At 38.2% G+C, this 13,984-nt stretch overlaps 1 protein-coding gene across 2 annotated transcripts in view; it reads left to right on the top strand.

Moving 5' to 3' along the window:
- The window catches only part of TPD52 (tumor protein D52), a 225,520-nt gene extending 212,167 nt beyond the window's left edge, over positions 1–13,353 (top strand). For both annotated transcript variants that reach the window (XM_069541561.1, XM_059994809.1), the window contains one exon: positions 12,939–13,353. In XM_069541561.1, coding sequence (XP_069397662.1) covers positions 12,939–13,107 — 169 coding nt within the window. In that variant the 3' untranslated portion in view covers positions 13,108–13,353. The remainder of the gene's footprint in view (positions 1–12,938) is intronic.
- Positions 13,354–13,984: the final 631 nt, after the last annotated feature.

Raw genomic sequence — 13,984 nt, 5'->3', positions numbered from 1 at the left:
TCTCGTAGTTTTTGCTGCCTGTAAAGCTTTTGATTTCTCCATCGAATATGAATGAAATCCTTGCTGGGTAGAGAATATTGGTTGTAGGTTTTTCCCTTTCATCACTTTAAATATGTCCTGCCACTCCCTTCTGGCTTACAGAGTTTCTGCTGAAAGATCAGCTGTTAACCTTATGGGGGTTCCCTTGTAGGTAATTTGTTGCTTTTCCCTTGCTGCTTTTAATATTTTTTCTTTGTATTTAATTTTTGATAGCTTAATTAATATGTGCCTTGGCGTGTTTCTCTTTGGGTTTATCCTGTAAGGGACTCTCTGCACTTCCTGGACTTGATCGACTCTTTCCTTTCCATGTTAGGGAATTTTTCGACTATAATCTCTTCAGATATTTTCTCAAACACTTTCTTTTTCTCTTCTTCTTCTGGGACCCCTATAATTCGAATATTGGTGCATTTAATGTTGTCCCAGAGGTCTCTGAGACTGTCCTCAATTCTTTTCATTCTTTTCTCTTTATTTTGCTCTCCAGCAGTTATTTCCACCATTTTATCTTCCAGCTCACTTATCCATTCTTCTGCCTCAGTTATTCTGCTATTGATTCCTTTCCGAGTATTTTTAATTTCAGTTACTGTGTTGTTCATCACTGTTTGTTTGCTCTTTACTTCTTCTAGATCCTTGTTAAACGTTTCTTGTATTTTCTCCATTCTGTTTCCAAGATTTTGGATCATTTTTATTATCATTACTCTGAATTCTTTTTCACATAGGTTGCTTATTTCGTCTTCATTTATTTGGTCTTGTAGGTTTTTACCTTGCTGTTCGTCTGTAACATATTTTTTTGTCGCTTTTTTCCTTTTTTTTTGATGGGTGGGGCTGTATTCCTGTCTTAGTGGTTGTTTGGCCTGAGGCATCCAGCAGTGGAGTTTTCAGGCAGTTGGATAGAGTCGGGTCTTGGTGGTGAGATGAGGACCGCCGGGAGGCCTCATTCTGATGAATATTCCCTGGGGTCTGAGGTTCTCTGATAGTCCAGTAGTTTGGACTTGGTGTCCCACCACAGGAGCTCGGGCCCAACCTCTGGCCTGGGAACCAAGTTCCCGCATGCCATGTGGTGTGGCAAAAAAAAAAAAGAAAAAAGGAGCAGTACAATAACAAAGAATAAAAAATAAAATAAAATTAGAAAGATAAAAAATATATTAGGAAAAATAAAAATATAATTGAAACAACTGCAACAAGGTAAACAAAACCACAAAAGAAAGAAAAAAAAAAACGGCCTTGGCTCTGGGGGGCAGAGTTTAGGTGGGGTTGGCTCCTAGGCAGGGGCGGGGTTTAGGGTGGGGTGGGGCCTAGGTGGGGGTGGGGTTGACATTTGAGCGTGGGGTGGGGCCTCTGCTTAAGACCTATGCGGAAGGGGAGAGGCAGCACATCCAAAGGGGGGCCTCCGTAGTGTGGAGTTCTGGAGTTTGGAGGGAAGGCCCTGGGTGAGGGTGTGTGGGTGGGGTTTAGGCCCAGAGCCATTGGAGGGTGTCTCAGAGGGTGTCTCCGAGTGTAGAGGTAGGGCCCTGGGTTGGGGTGTAGGGGTGGGGCTTGGGCTCTGCACAGCAGGAGGGAGGCTCTGAGGGCAGAGGATTAGGCCTTGGAGCCCAACAGGCTCCCCGGTGCCTAAGTGGACAGGGAAAGCCCTGGCCATGTTTCCTTCTGTTCCTCCCTGCCCCCCACATACTGTCTCCCCCGTGGTCTCCCCTTTTGGACCCCTAACTGTGGGTGGGTCCCGCTGGGTGTAGGAACTCCCTTCCTCCAACCACCCTTCAGGGGTGCCGGTCGGTAGGTCAGGCCTTTACTTTTGCTCCCCCTTCCCTCCTTCACACTCCCTCAGGACCCGCACAGCTGGAGGGGGCCTCGGTGGACAGAGGGTCAGGCCGGGGATCTCAGCAGGCTCCTGGGGGCCGAAGTGAGTGGGGGAAGCCTGGCCATGCTCCCTTTTGATCCTTTGCCCTCCCAATGGTCCCCCAGTTTCCCCCTTTGGGCGTGGGATCCCTTCTCCTCCCCCAGCCGCACCTCAGGGCACTACTCCCGTCCAGCCTACACTTCTCCTCCCTCCCACTCCGCCCCCCCACTCCCCACATCCTACCCAGTCGCTAGGGGTTCCTCCCGTCCCCTTAGGTGTCTGTGGTCCCCCACTGGTGCCTGGTAGGTGCCCTAGTTGTGCGGAGACACGAATTCTGCGTCCTCCTAGTCTGCTATCTTGACTCCACTCCTCTATAACTTTTTAAAGCCCATATTCCTTCCTCTGTTCTACACTGACAAAACTTATCTCTGGCAATAAATGTGTATATTTTCTTTTCTCATAAAACAAAACTTGTATACCACAAAATGTATCCTTTGCTTAGATGCTGTAATTCTGGCTCCAACTCTGATCTAATGTTAGTCATCAGCGTATCTCAGGTGCCTGAAAGCATTTATTCCTTATGTTTCCTTTGGAGTTTTTGGCCCCTCTAAATATAAATGTGTGTATATTCTTTTTCATTATATATGTATATTCTGACCAGCAGCAAACATTTTGGTTTTTTAAAAATAAATATAGAGTTGATATAGTTATTAGGTTATAGGGTTTTCCTTTCCCTAATTTCTTGACACATCTTATTTTGTTAACTGTAAGAATAAAGTTATAACTATCATTATTGATGCTATATGTAATATATTACATTATATTTATATTCCACATTATTAAAAAGTGAAATTTATTGGACATTTAAAAATGTTCCATTTTCACATTTCATAAAACAAATCAATGTTTGAACAAGAGACAGAACTTCTGTTTGTGGAATGAAATACTTAACTGGCAGGGCAAGGTTAAAAAGAACTTGGTTTAAGGGAAAAACAAAATCATACGTTTATAGTAGAGTTGCAGAAAAAGATTAAAATTCTTATCCATGATGATAGCAATTTGAGGAAATGCATTTTAGTATTATGAACATTTTAAATTTTAATGAGTTGAATTATTGGAGAGCTACAGAACTTTATGAGCACTCTCTACCTTTATTTTGTTAACCATGGACGCTGTGCTTGATAAGACAGAATAGATAGTATGTGGTGAGTCAGTCTTGACAGGCATCTTACAGATTGAACAGAAAGAAGCAATAGACTAGAAACACTGTCAAGGAAACACAGTGATGGTACTTTGAAAAAGGAAGACAAATCTGAAATACACCACAGAGTCTGCATATAAAAGTTCTTGTTAATTGAATATTTAAGACTATAATAATATTTTATATATTTAATAAAAAGTCTTAAAAGTTTGCATTTTGTATGTATATTTATTCAATTTTTCACTTAATAGCTCTCTATATCTGTTTTCAAACACTTAAAATTGTGTAAAAGTAGAATAAAATCATAGAACTGCAAAAGACCTTAGGTCTCTTCTAACACTGTGCTTTTCAAAACTGAGGAAATTGATGCCCAGACAGTTCATTTAAAGAAGAACAAAGTACATATATTCCCTCATGCTCACATGCAAATGCTCTCCCTCTCACACACACGCACACACACGGACAAAGTATGGGCTTAATACAGAGATCAGCATTACTGTGAACATTTGTATGAATTAGAAAAGACAAATAGGTGGTAATTGAACCATTAGAAACATTGTAGCTTTCTCTCTTCAGAAAACAAAATTTTACTTCTAAAGTCTTGAAACTTTAACGAATTGTAAGAAAATCAGAAAAAGTTCTAAACTATTTTAACTTACTGGGATGAAAACATAGATGGTTAATGATTTCAAGAGAACTATTTTTAAAACCTCTGAGATCTATGATTACAGCAAGACAGCTAAATTGACTAGCAAAGTCAGAACTCCTTGCAAGATTCTCTTTGGATACTGAGGTTCAATCCAAGCCTTGTATTTGTCGGCTTTGTATTATTTAATATATGTATATCAAAGAACTAGTCAGAGAGACTGTCTCTATTTTAAGTCTACGAGAACCGTCACCAGCATGCACTGACAGATGTTAAAGAATGTCTGTGGAAAGAATGTCAAAAACCTCTCCAAAGGAAAGTCTTTAAACCATGTCCTTAATACAGAAATGCAAAACCAGATTTAATTGCCCTTTTCCTAAACAGCTCAGACATGCAGGCTCATTTACTGCAGCATATGGTCTGCGAAAATGCGCAGTGGAAGAGAGCAGTGATGGTGAAGGCTGGCATTGAGTCCATTTAGGCTGGAGTTCACAAAGATCAGTCGGAGGCAAGCACTTGAAGTTAAAGAAACACGCCAAGCAGTGAAAACAGGCTATTTTCATTTTGAACATGCTTACTGGAGACATCCTATTTGCTTTCAAGACAACAGTATTCAATGTTTTATAATATGAAATACAGCATTTCTGAAAAACTAATATCCAAAGTTTTTTTTCCTAATTAAAAAAGGTATAAAAAATAGACAACCTTGCATTAAGCCATGGAGACTTTTTTCTGATAATTTACTATTTGTTACCACTGAAAGTAACCATTTTTCTAGTGGGGAACAGTTAAAACAATGAGTTGGGTGGCAGCAACATGGTTTACATTTTATTTCAAAGGGAAGACATTATGAGACCATATGAAGTGGTAACTTCTTATCACTCCTAAAGGGATTAAGTTTACAGTTCTTGCAAGAAGTCAGAGGTAACTGAGAACTTAAGAAAAGGAAGAGGAGAAAAAAAATCTGTGAATCCTCTTATACAGCTTTGTGGTGTTGGCAAGTGACTTCCATGTATCTTAATTTTCTATCTGTAACATGGAAGAAGCTATCTTTACAGAGAATTTTGTTTTAACCTCTAAATATCTAAAAGACAGTTCAGTTGCTATGTGTCTAGTACAGTGTCACACAGATTTGAGGAAAAATACAAAAAACAACAGAAAGGAAAGAAACATTTGACGAGTTAGGAATGGCAAACATGGATCTGATGGTTTATTATTGCTGGAATCTAATTAGTAATAGCTATTTATTATAACAAATTATTTCAGAGTTCTATTTTTCCTGTAAAGCTAGCCTTTCTTCCAGTGTTATGTATTGTAGGGCAAATATGCTTACTATTTTTATTGTCAATTTGAAATTGTCTACAACTGCACTAAATGGCTATTTAAATTTAATTCAGATTAAATAAAATTTAAAATTTTGGTTCCTCACTCACATTAGTCATATTTCAAGTGCTCAGTGATCACCTTATATGGAATGTTTCTGTCATTACAGAAAGTTATGTTGGGCAGTGGTGTTTTGGTATTATTGATATTTTAGTTAAGTTTTTATCAATGCATTTCATTGAAAGGTGAGAAGGTAAATCATATACTTTTAAATAGCAGGTGTGGAGGAGATGGATCTCCTCCCAATGCAAACAATAAGCCAAAGTTTAAGCTGTAAAGAAGGTACATTTAGCCCATGTAGCAAGACACAAAAATGAAATGGTGGTGTTGTTATGGCAGTGTGATTTTCTGAAATAGTGAGCAACTCTTGCTAACATTGTGGATAAAGTCAGTCTTCCATTAATTTACACAGTAATCACATTCTTGGAAATTTAGTGTATACTTAAACTTTTATTTTTTAAATTAATTTATTTATTATTTATTTTTGGATGCATTGGGTCTTTGTTGCGGTGCACAGGCTTCTCATTGCAGTGGCCTCTCCTTTTGTGGAGCACGGGCTCTAGGCACGCAGGCTCAGTAGTTGTGGCTTGCAGGCTTAGTTGCTCCGCAGCATGTGGTATCCTCCCGGACCAGGGTTCGAACTCGTGTCCCCTGCATTGGCAAGCGAGTTCCTAACCACTGCGCCACCAGGGAAGCCCTAAACTCTTATTTTTAAAAAACCAACTCTTTATATTTAGCAGACAGAGTTTTAGGCTTAGATAATTATAAGCAGGTTTTTCACCCACATCAATGTCTATCACAGATGCAGGCCAACTCTGTTGTATGAAAGAGTTCTGTGCATTACAGAATGTCTCCATCCCATCCACCCCTACTAAATGGCAACCTGATCATTGCCATACAGTACTTCTGAACATTTCCAACACATTTTGGTATAATTATTTGCTATAAACAAACATTTATGGTATAAATATTCAAGATGGTGGGACCCATTCAGCTTCTTAAGAGTCATCTCAAGCCTGTTCCTTTGTTGGATACATTTTATTGATTTATCTTTTTATTCCATGTTTATTTTATTTATTATTTATTTTTTAATTGAAGTATAGTTAATTTACAGTGTTGTATTAGTTTCTGGTATACAGCAAAGTGATCTAGTTATACATGTATATATATTCTTTTTCATATTCTTTTCCATTATAGTTTATTACAAGGCATTGAATATAGTTCCCTGTGCTATACAGCAGGACCTTGTTTATTTATTTTACATACTGTAGTTTGCATCTGCTAATCCCAAATTCCTAATTTATCCCTCCCCCCCTTACCCCCCTTTTCCATATTTTTTAAAGTGAAAATATGCTTCTGTGGACCTAATTTTCTTTTTAACACCTGTCCTTATTCATTCCTAATAGTTTTAAACTTAAGGAAGTGACCAGGGTAATGAAAGAAAAATTCCTTCTCTACATATGCCATGGACTTTTGTCTTATATCCATTAGAAAATGAGGCTGTGGTAGAGGCTGGGTCTACCGCTTACCAACTGTGTGGCTGTGAGCAGTGGCCCAGTGAGCTTGTTCATTGAAGTCCTAGGTTTCATTAAGAAACACATTGGGAATTAAACAACAGGTATAATTATCACAAGGCCATGTTGTTGTGTAGATGGAATGAGAACCCATTTCTTTTACCTCAAGAAATATTAACAGACTTAAAATCTAGCACAAAACTTTTTAATCTTATAGTCTGTAGATGACCTTCAGGTAACCTGTGAACCTCTTAAAACTGTAGCAAAATTATGGGTATTTGTGCATTTTTAGAAGGAAGAGTCCATTGATGTAATCAAAGGAATGAGGAAAAACTAATTAAAATTTTTAAATAATAAAACCTCATTATAGAAAGAAGACATAGAGGAGATAGTGTCTGGTATATAAAGAAAGGGGATGGTTGATTAGGTTAGAAGTTAAGTCTGCTATTGAAACGGTAAATTTTTTTCCTTAATTTTTGAATTTTATTTATTTATTTTATACAGCAGGTTCTTATTAGTCATCAATTTTATACACATCAGTGTATACATGTCAATCCCAATCCCCCAATTCATCACACCACCACCACCACCCCCCTGTGGCTTTCCCCCATTGGTGTCCATACGTTTGTTTTCTACATCTGTGTCTCAACTTCTGCCCTGTAAACCGGTTCATCTGTACCATTTTTCTAGGTTCCACATACATGCGTTAATATACAATATTTGTTTTTCTCTTTCTGACTTACTTCACTCTGTATGACAGTCTCTAGATGTATCCATGTCTCTACAAATGACCCGATTTCATTCCTTTTTATGGCTGAGTAATATTCCATTGTATATGTGTACCACAGCTTCTTTATACATTTGTCTGTCCATGGGCATTTAGGTTGCTTCCATGTCCTGGCTATTGTAAATAGTGCTGCAGTGAATATTGTGATACATGACTCTTTTTGAATTATGGTTTTCTCAGGGTATAGGCCAGTAGTGGGATTGCTGGGTCATATGGTAGTTCTATTTTTAGTTTTTTAAGGAACCTCCATACTGCTCTCCATAGAGGCTGTATCAATTTACATTCCCACCAACAGTGCAAGAGGGTTCCCTTTTCTCCACACCCTCTCCAGCATGAAATGGTAAATTTTAAAGGAAGCTAAAAAATGCTTCTTGGAAGAAAAAATAATGAACATATTGAGTTGATCATCTTCCCCTTCCAAGAAATAGTATGTGCTAAAAATAGATTCATTGACAGCTTAACTCCATCAAGAATTAAGGAAGAGTGATAGGAGATAGGTAAAATTAGACAGCTCTACCTGCCCCTCAATCCTCAGTGTTCCTTGAACCACTGTCATAAAGAATACTAGAATAGATAAGTCACTGTGACTGACAATATATTCTACTTTCTTGTTTTCAGTTATATTGTGGTTAATGCTGGGAAGTGTGGACTGTTAAATGTGCAGTTCTCTGAATTTTACTTGCTTTTGTTCAGTGCTATTTTGCCTCACATCTTCAAAGGAAATTCAGCATTCATTTCAAGAGAAATTGGTTTCTTTCTTGTAGGACATTTATAATGTATTTATATATATTGCATGTTATATACATTATATAATACATTTTAAGAGAGGAATGCTTATACCATTAAAATAAGTAAGATTTGAATCAAAGCAAATTATTGAAAGAAAACCCACCCCAAAAACATACCTTCTACAGAAATCCTTCATTGGTTTAATTATTACTTGGAATTATATCTGGGACCGCTCTTGTACTCCCCATCACGCCAAGGCTGGAGCATCAGGTGTCACTGGGTTTGTTTTGATGGTGATGGTGGTGGTGGTGGTGGTGGTGGTGACTGATGATGGTAGCTAACATTTATTGAGTATTTATAAGGGCTTGGCAGGTGTTAACTCATTTCATGCTCATAGGAACCTAGAAGGCATAATTATTCCCATTTTACAAATGAGGAAGCTGAAACAGAGAGATGAAGTAACAGCTCAGAGTTGCAGATTTATGGATAGAGCTGGGCACACATCTGGCCATCTGGCTCCAGAGTCTAGAGTCTTGACCACCACATTGCCTCTTCTGGATATTTATACTTAGGCCCAAATCTTTGAATAAATAGACCATTTAAGAACTGCATGAACAAGCTGGGGAAAGAGGTTACTGGCATTTTCATTTTAAATCTTGTTGTGTGGAACAGTGGAAACCCAAATGGGAAGACTAAGTAGTATTAAGTGATTGTCAAAGACTACAATACTGAAGGTTCACCTCACATTTCATTGGCAGAAATGGAGTTCTCAGAAATACATTAGTTATTTCTTTACTTCCCTTTAATAAAGTGTTTCAAAGTTAAAGCGCGAGGGCGAGAGAGAGGCATGGACATATATACACTAACAAACGTAAGGTAGTTAGCTAGTGGGAAGCAGCCGCATAGCACAGGGAGATCAGCTTGTGCTTTGTGACCGCCTGGCGGGGTGGGATAGGGAGGGTGGGAGGGAGGGAGACGCAAGAAGGAAGAGATATGGGAACATATGTATATGTATAACTGATTCACTTTGTTATAAAGCAGAAACAAACACACCATTGTAAAGCAATTATACCCCAATAAAGATGTTTAAAAAAAAAAAGAAAAGTTAAAGCACAGATAAACTCCACATTAATTGTATGGCTCCTATTCCTGTTGAGTGAGGACTATGCTAACCTTTCCATGTCCCGGGTCTCCCAGAAAGGACAGTCTGTGTCTGGGAGAGGCAGCCCCACCCCCACTGTCAGTAGGCTTTGTTCAAGGGACTGTTCTTAGGTGCCTTTCTCTATTATATATTGTCATTCCCTGACCTTTTTTTTTTTTTGATCTGTTTAAATTACTCACCCTAAAGTCTGTTGGCTTTTTCATCACTTATAGGAAACATCTGTTACCCTCAAAGGCTGTTAATGGTGGCCACAAAGTCCTGTCAAAGGTCCTCATTTTACTGGCCCTTTGTATGTGTGTAGGATGCTGTGTCTTGTATACAATAAAGGTAATTCTAGGCCAGATTTCTCTCAAATGCTGATCAGAGAAGACTGCATCCAAATCACCTGGGGAGCTTGTTAAAAAGGGAAATTCCCAAGTTCCACCCTAGATTTGCAAGCTCGCTCTCTGGGGTTGCTTCCCTCATTTGCATTTTTAATAAGCACCCCAGGTGCTTCTGATGTACTGGAAAGTGAAAAACCACTGTTCAAAAGGCTACATTAAATGAAATGTATACATCTCAGTACTGTAAGAGAGGCAGATGTGATTAAAGCCCTGCGCATAACGAACCTGTAGTCTGCTAGGGAAGAAAAACATAGAAATAATGCACAGTGAAAATTAAGTACCATAAAAGTAGAAACAGCTACTTCCTGGTAGCAGAAGTCAGAGAATCTTCTAGAGGTTTTTTTTGTTTAGTGCAAAGTATATACATGTGGGTGATTCTTCATTCATTTAGCACATGTAAAGTCCTGCAGTTCCATTTTTCATCTCCTTTACCAACTCACTGGATAATTTCTAGAATTTGCATAATTTTTAGAGATGAAGACAAAAGTTTCATATTATTAAAGGCTACTACACCTAAAAAAAGTTTTCCTTTCCATAAACTACCAAGCATACTGTGCACTCATGGTATTTCTGATTTTATTTTTTAACAGGAGATTGCTAGCATTTTATGACACAGAACCATCTACACTGAGAGCTTCCCCTTCAGTGAGACCATGCCCAGAAATTGTGTCCCAAGTGTTTGTGAATGTTCAACCCTTTTCATAAAAAGTCACTGTTCCCCTTCATCATGGTTGTTTATAGGCCAGATATGAATAATGGAAGGAGAAGAGAACTAACTTTATTAACTACTGTGCACCAGGCACTGTGCCAGGCAAACTTCAGAGAGGTTAAGTAAATGAGCCAGGCCACACAGCTGCTAAGGCCAAGAGAATGGAAAGCCTAGGTAGTCGGTGTGGTGGCTTTTGCCAGCAAGCGTCTTGTTAATTTATTGACAAATATTTGAGGACCTGCTGCATTGGCACTGGAAGGATACAGAGATAAATACAGTGCCGGATCTTGGGGAGTATTCGATCTAATGAGAAATCGGAGATTTACGCAGTTAACCAATACAGGTGAGTGAAGGGCACTGACATTTGCACTTACTGGGCTATGCGTTTTCAATATATAATATTATCCCATTTAACCATCCCAGCAAACCTGCCAAGTGGTCGAAGTCTGTTATATAGATGAGGGAATTGTGGTTCAGAGAAAGCAAGTTACCCAAGGTTACCCAACTCGTAAGTAGCAGGACTCAGATTTGCATCCAAGTCTGTGACTGCAAAACCTCTGTCTTCCTTGGCAATTCCAATGACAGAATCTGCATTCTGATAAGGGGAATGTGGAGGCTCTCAGGAGCTGCATTTGATGCATTCTACCTGGATACTTAGGAATCAATAGGATTTATTTAGAAGGAAAGGCCAAGCAGTGCTACAACAGAAGCAAAGGTGCAGAGCAGTAGAAGTGTGTGGGAATGGACGTTAGGCCATTTCCACATAAGCAGAGCAGATACGGAACCATCGTGAGAGGTAGACTAGGAAGGTGGGCTCCGGGAAGACCAGGTCCTACCTCAAGCTTTAGCTAAGGATGATGAGATCTGAAGGGCTAAGCTCAAGAAATACCTGTGTTAAAAAATGAACAAAACTTGATAACTAATTGGATGTTGTGCGGGGGGGTGGCGGGGGGGAAGGTGGTCGACGTGAATCAAAGCTGATTAAATGAATCACTGGAGTATTGCTGTAAGGACAAATGAAAGACTCCATTAGAACACAGGTTACAGCTCCAAGTAATGCAGAAAATAGTGTTCAGCTTTACCTTGTCTGTGAACTAGTTTGTTTTCCCAGTGGTTAATTCATATGGAATGTGTTCTATAACTGCTGTTTTCTAAGAATATAAAGCTATGCCTTAATATTCTAGGATATCTCTTTAATTTTTTTAAACAGAGACAGAAAGTAAGGTCTATGCCGTCAGATACACACACCCATGTACATATATACATAAACATACATATAGAAGGACTATATGTGATTGACTAAATGTGACTGACATCATCATTTTCCAAATTTTACAAAAGGACATTTCTTTCTGTAACCAGAAAGAAAAATAACTTAAAAAAAAAAAAAAAGGGGGCTTCCCTGATGGCGCAGTGGTTGAGAATCTGCCTGCCAATGCAGGGGACACGGGTTCGAGCCCTGGTCTGGGAAGATCCCACATGCCGCAGAGCAACTGGGCCCGTGAGCCACAACTACTGAGCCTGCGCGTCTGGAGCCTGTGCTCCGCAACAAGAGAGGCCGCAATAGTGAGAGGCCCGCGCACCGCGATGAAGAGTGGCTCCTACTTGCCACAACTAGAGAAAGCCCTCGCACAGAAACGAAGACCCAATACAGCCATAAATAAATAAATAAATAAATTTATTTAAAAAAAAAAAAAGCCAAATAGCCTAAATGTTTACTTGATGGACCACTTATAAATTCCTGCAGAATACCTAATCAAACATTGTTCATTATATGGTCTACTAAAATCAATTTCCAGTGACTTTTTTGGAGAACTCTGTTTCTTCATTTTCTGTTTATATGAAATTGTTTTAATTTTAATTTTAAGACTTAGAGTACTCTAGGTATATATTTTTAGATTTTTAAAGATTTGTGGTTTTCATTCAGTAGCCATATTTTCACTCTCCTGTACCTTTTCATAATGTTGATGTTAAACTCTTAAAATAATTGATCAAGGAAGAAAAACAAATGAGTATCAGTTTTCATTTGGTTTTATGAAATACTTGAATAATTTTTTTGACCAAATTGAGCCGTCATGCATGTTATGGCCAGCATTATACTTTAGTTACAGTTCAATCAATCCCCAGTACTAAGTACTTTGCACTTAGACTGTTTTCCACTTTGTTTTTGTAAAATTTCTTTTACTTTAAAAGAAGATTTTAATTTTAGAAGACAAAATGTTTCTGAAAACATTTTTTCCCCTTGATACTTTTTGACTTTAAAAATAACTGACATTAAAATAAATGTCAGTTTCAAGAACCAACTTGTTTGAATTTCAGTTTGGAATACATTTTTATTTAGGTTATAAAATCTTTGAAGGCAGCTTTAAGATGAAAATTCTGATACAACTAAATTACTTTTCTGTCAAAAACAACTATTTCTCATATACTAGTGTTAATTTTGTTATCTTGAGCCAACACAAATTAAAATTAGAATTTGGGTTTTACTTTAAAGTAGTTGTTCATTTAGTGATATTCAGAATTAATGGAATTTTTTTTTCTTACTATTTAGGAAATACCAGAAAGGAACCAGAGTCCGGCTGCGACTATTAGATCTTGAACTTACATCTAGGTTCTTGGGAGCCACAACAGATACAACTATCCTAGAGGCTGAAGCAATTCTGTTAGGACTCCAGGAGAGTAAAGACTCAAAATCAAAAGAAGAACGTCGTGAAAAATAAATGAACTTTGCTTAGCGTATTCACTCCTTTTTTGTTGAACCCAGGTATTCATCACAAATGCCATTAGACAATTATGAATAAATGATTGAAGAAGACATAGTAAATGCAAGCTATAATTATAGCTCTTATTTGTCAGAATTTTCTTTAGGTGTAGCTCTCCTCCTCCTGTTTTTATACCCATTCTTTCCTTTGATTGGAATAGTGTAAACTGTACTGAGAAACTCTGTCATTCAATAAATATGTTTTGAGTGCACTCTGTGCATGGCACTGTTCTAAATACTAAAGAAACTGCAGTAAACAAGTTAGACAAAATTGCTTGCCTAGTATAGCTTACCTCTGGCTGGGGGAAATTGATACAAATAAGTAAAATATTGATATATAGTATGTTAGGGATGTGTGCTGAGGACAGAAATAGAGCAGGAAGGACAGAGGATCTGAATAGACATTTTTCCAAAGAAGACATACAGATGGCCAAGAGGTACATGAAAAAGTGCTCAAAGTCAGGGAAACGTGTCAAAACTACGAGATACCACCTCACACCTGTTGGAATGGCTGTCATGAAAAGGCAAGAAATAGCAAGTGTTGGCGAGGATGTGGAGTTTTAAAAGGGAACCCTTGTGCACTGTTTGTAGGAATGTCAGTTGATGCAGCCACTATGGCAGACAGTATAGGGGTTCCTCAAACAATTAGAATTATCACATGATCCAGCAATTCCACTTGTGGGTATTTCCAAAGAAAATGAAAACATTAACTCAAAAATATATGCACCCTCATGTTCATTGCAGCATTATTTACAATAGCCAAGGTATGGAAGCAACCTAAGTGTCCATCAATGGATTAATGGATAAGGAAACTGTGATACACACACACACACACA

Source organism: Delphinus delphis, chromosome 17 (assembly GCF_949987515.2).
Source record: "Delphinus delphis chromosome 17, mDelDel1.2, whole genome shotgun sequence".
NCBI lineage: Eukaryota > Metazoa > Chordata > Mammalia > Artiodactyla > Delphinidae > Delphinus > Delphinus delphis.
This window is presented reverse-complemented; position numbering and strand designations above follow the sequence as displayed.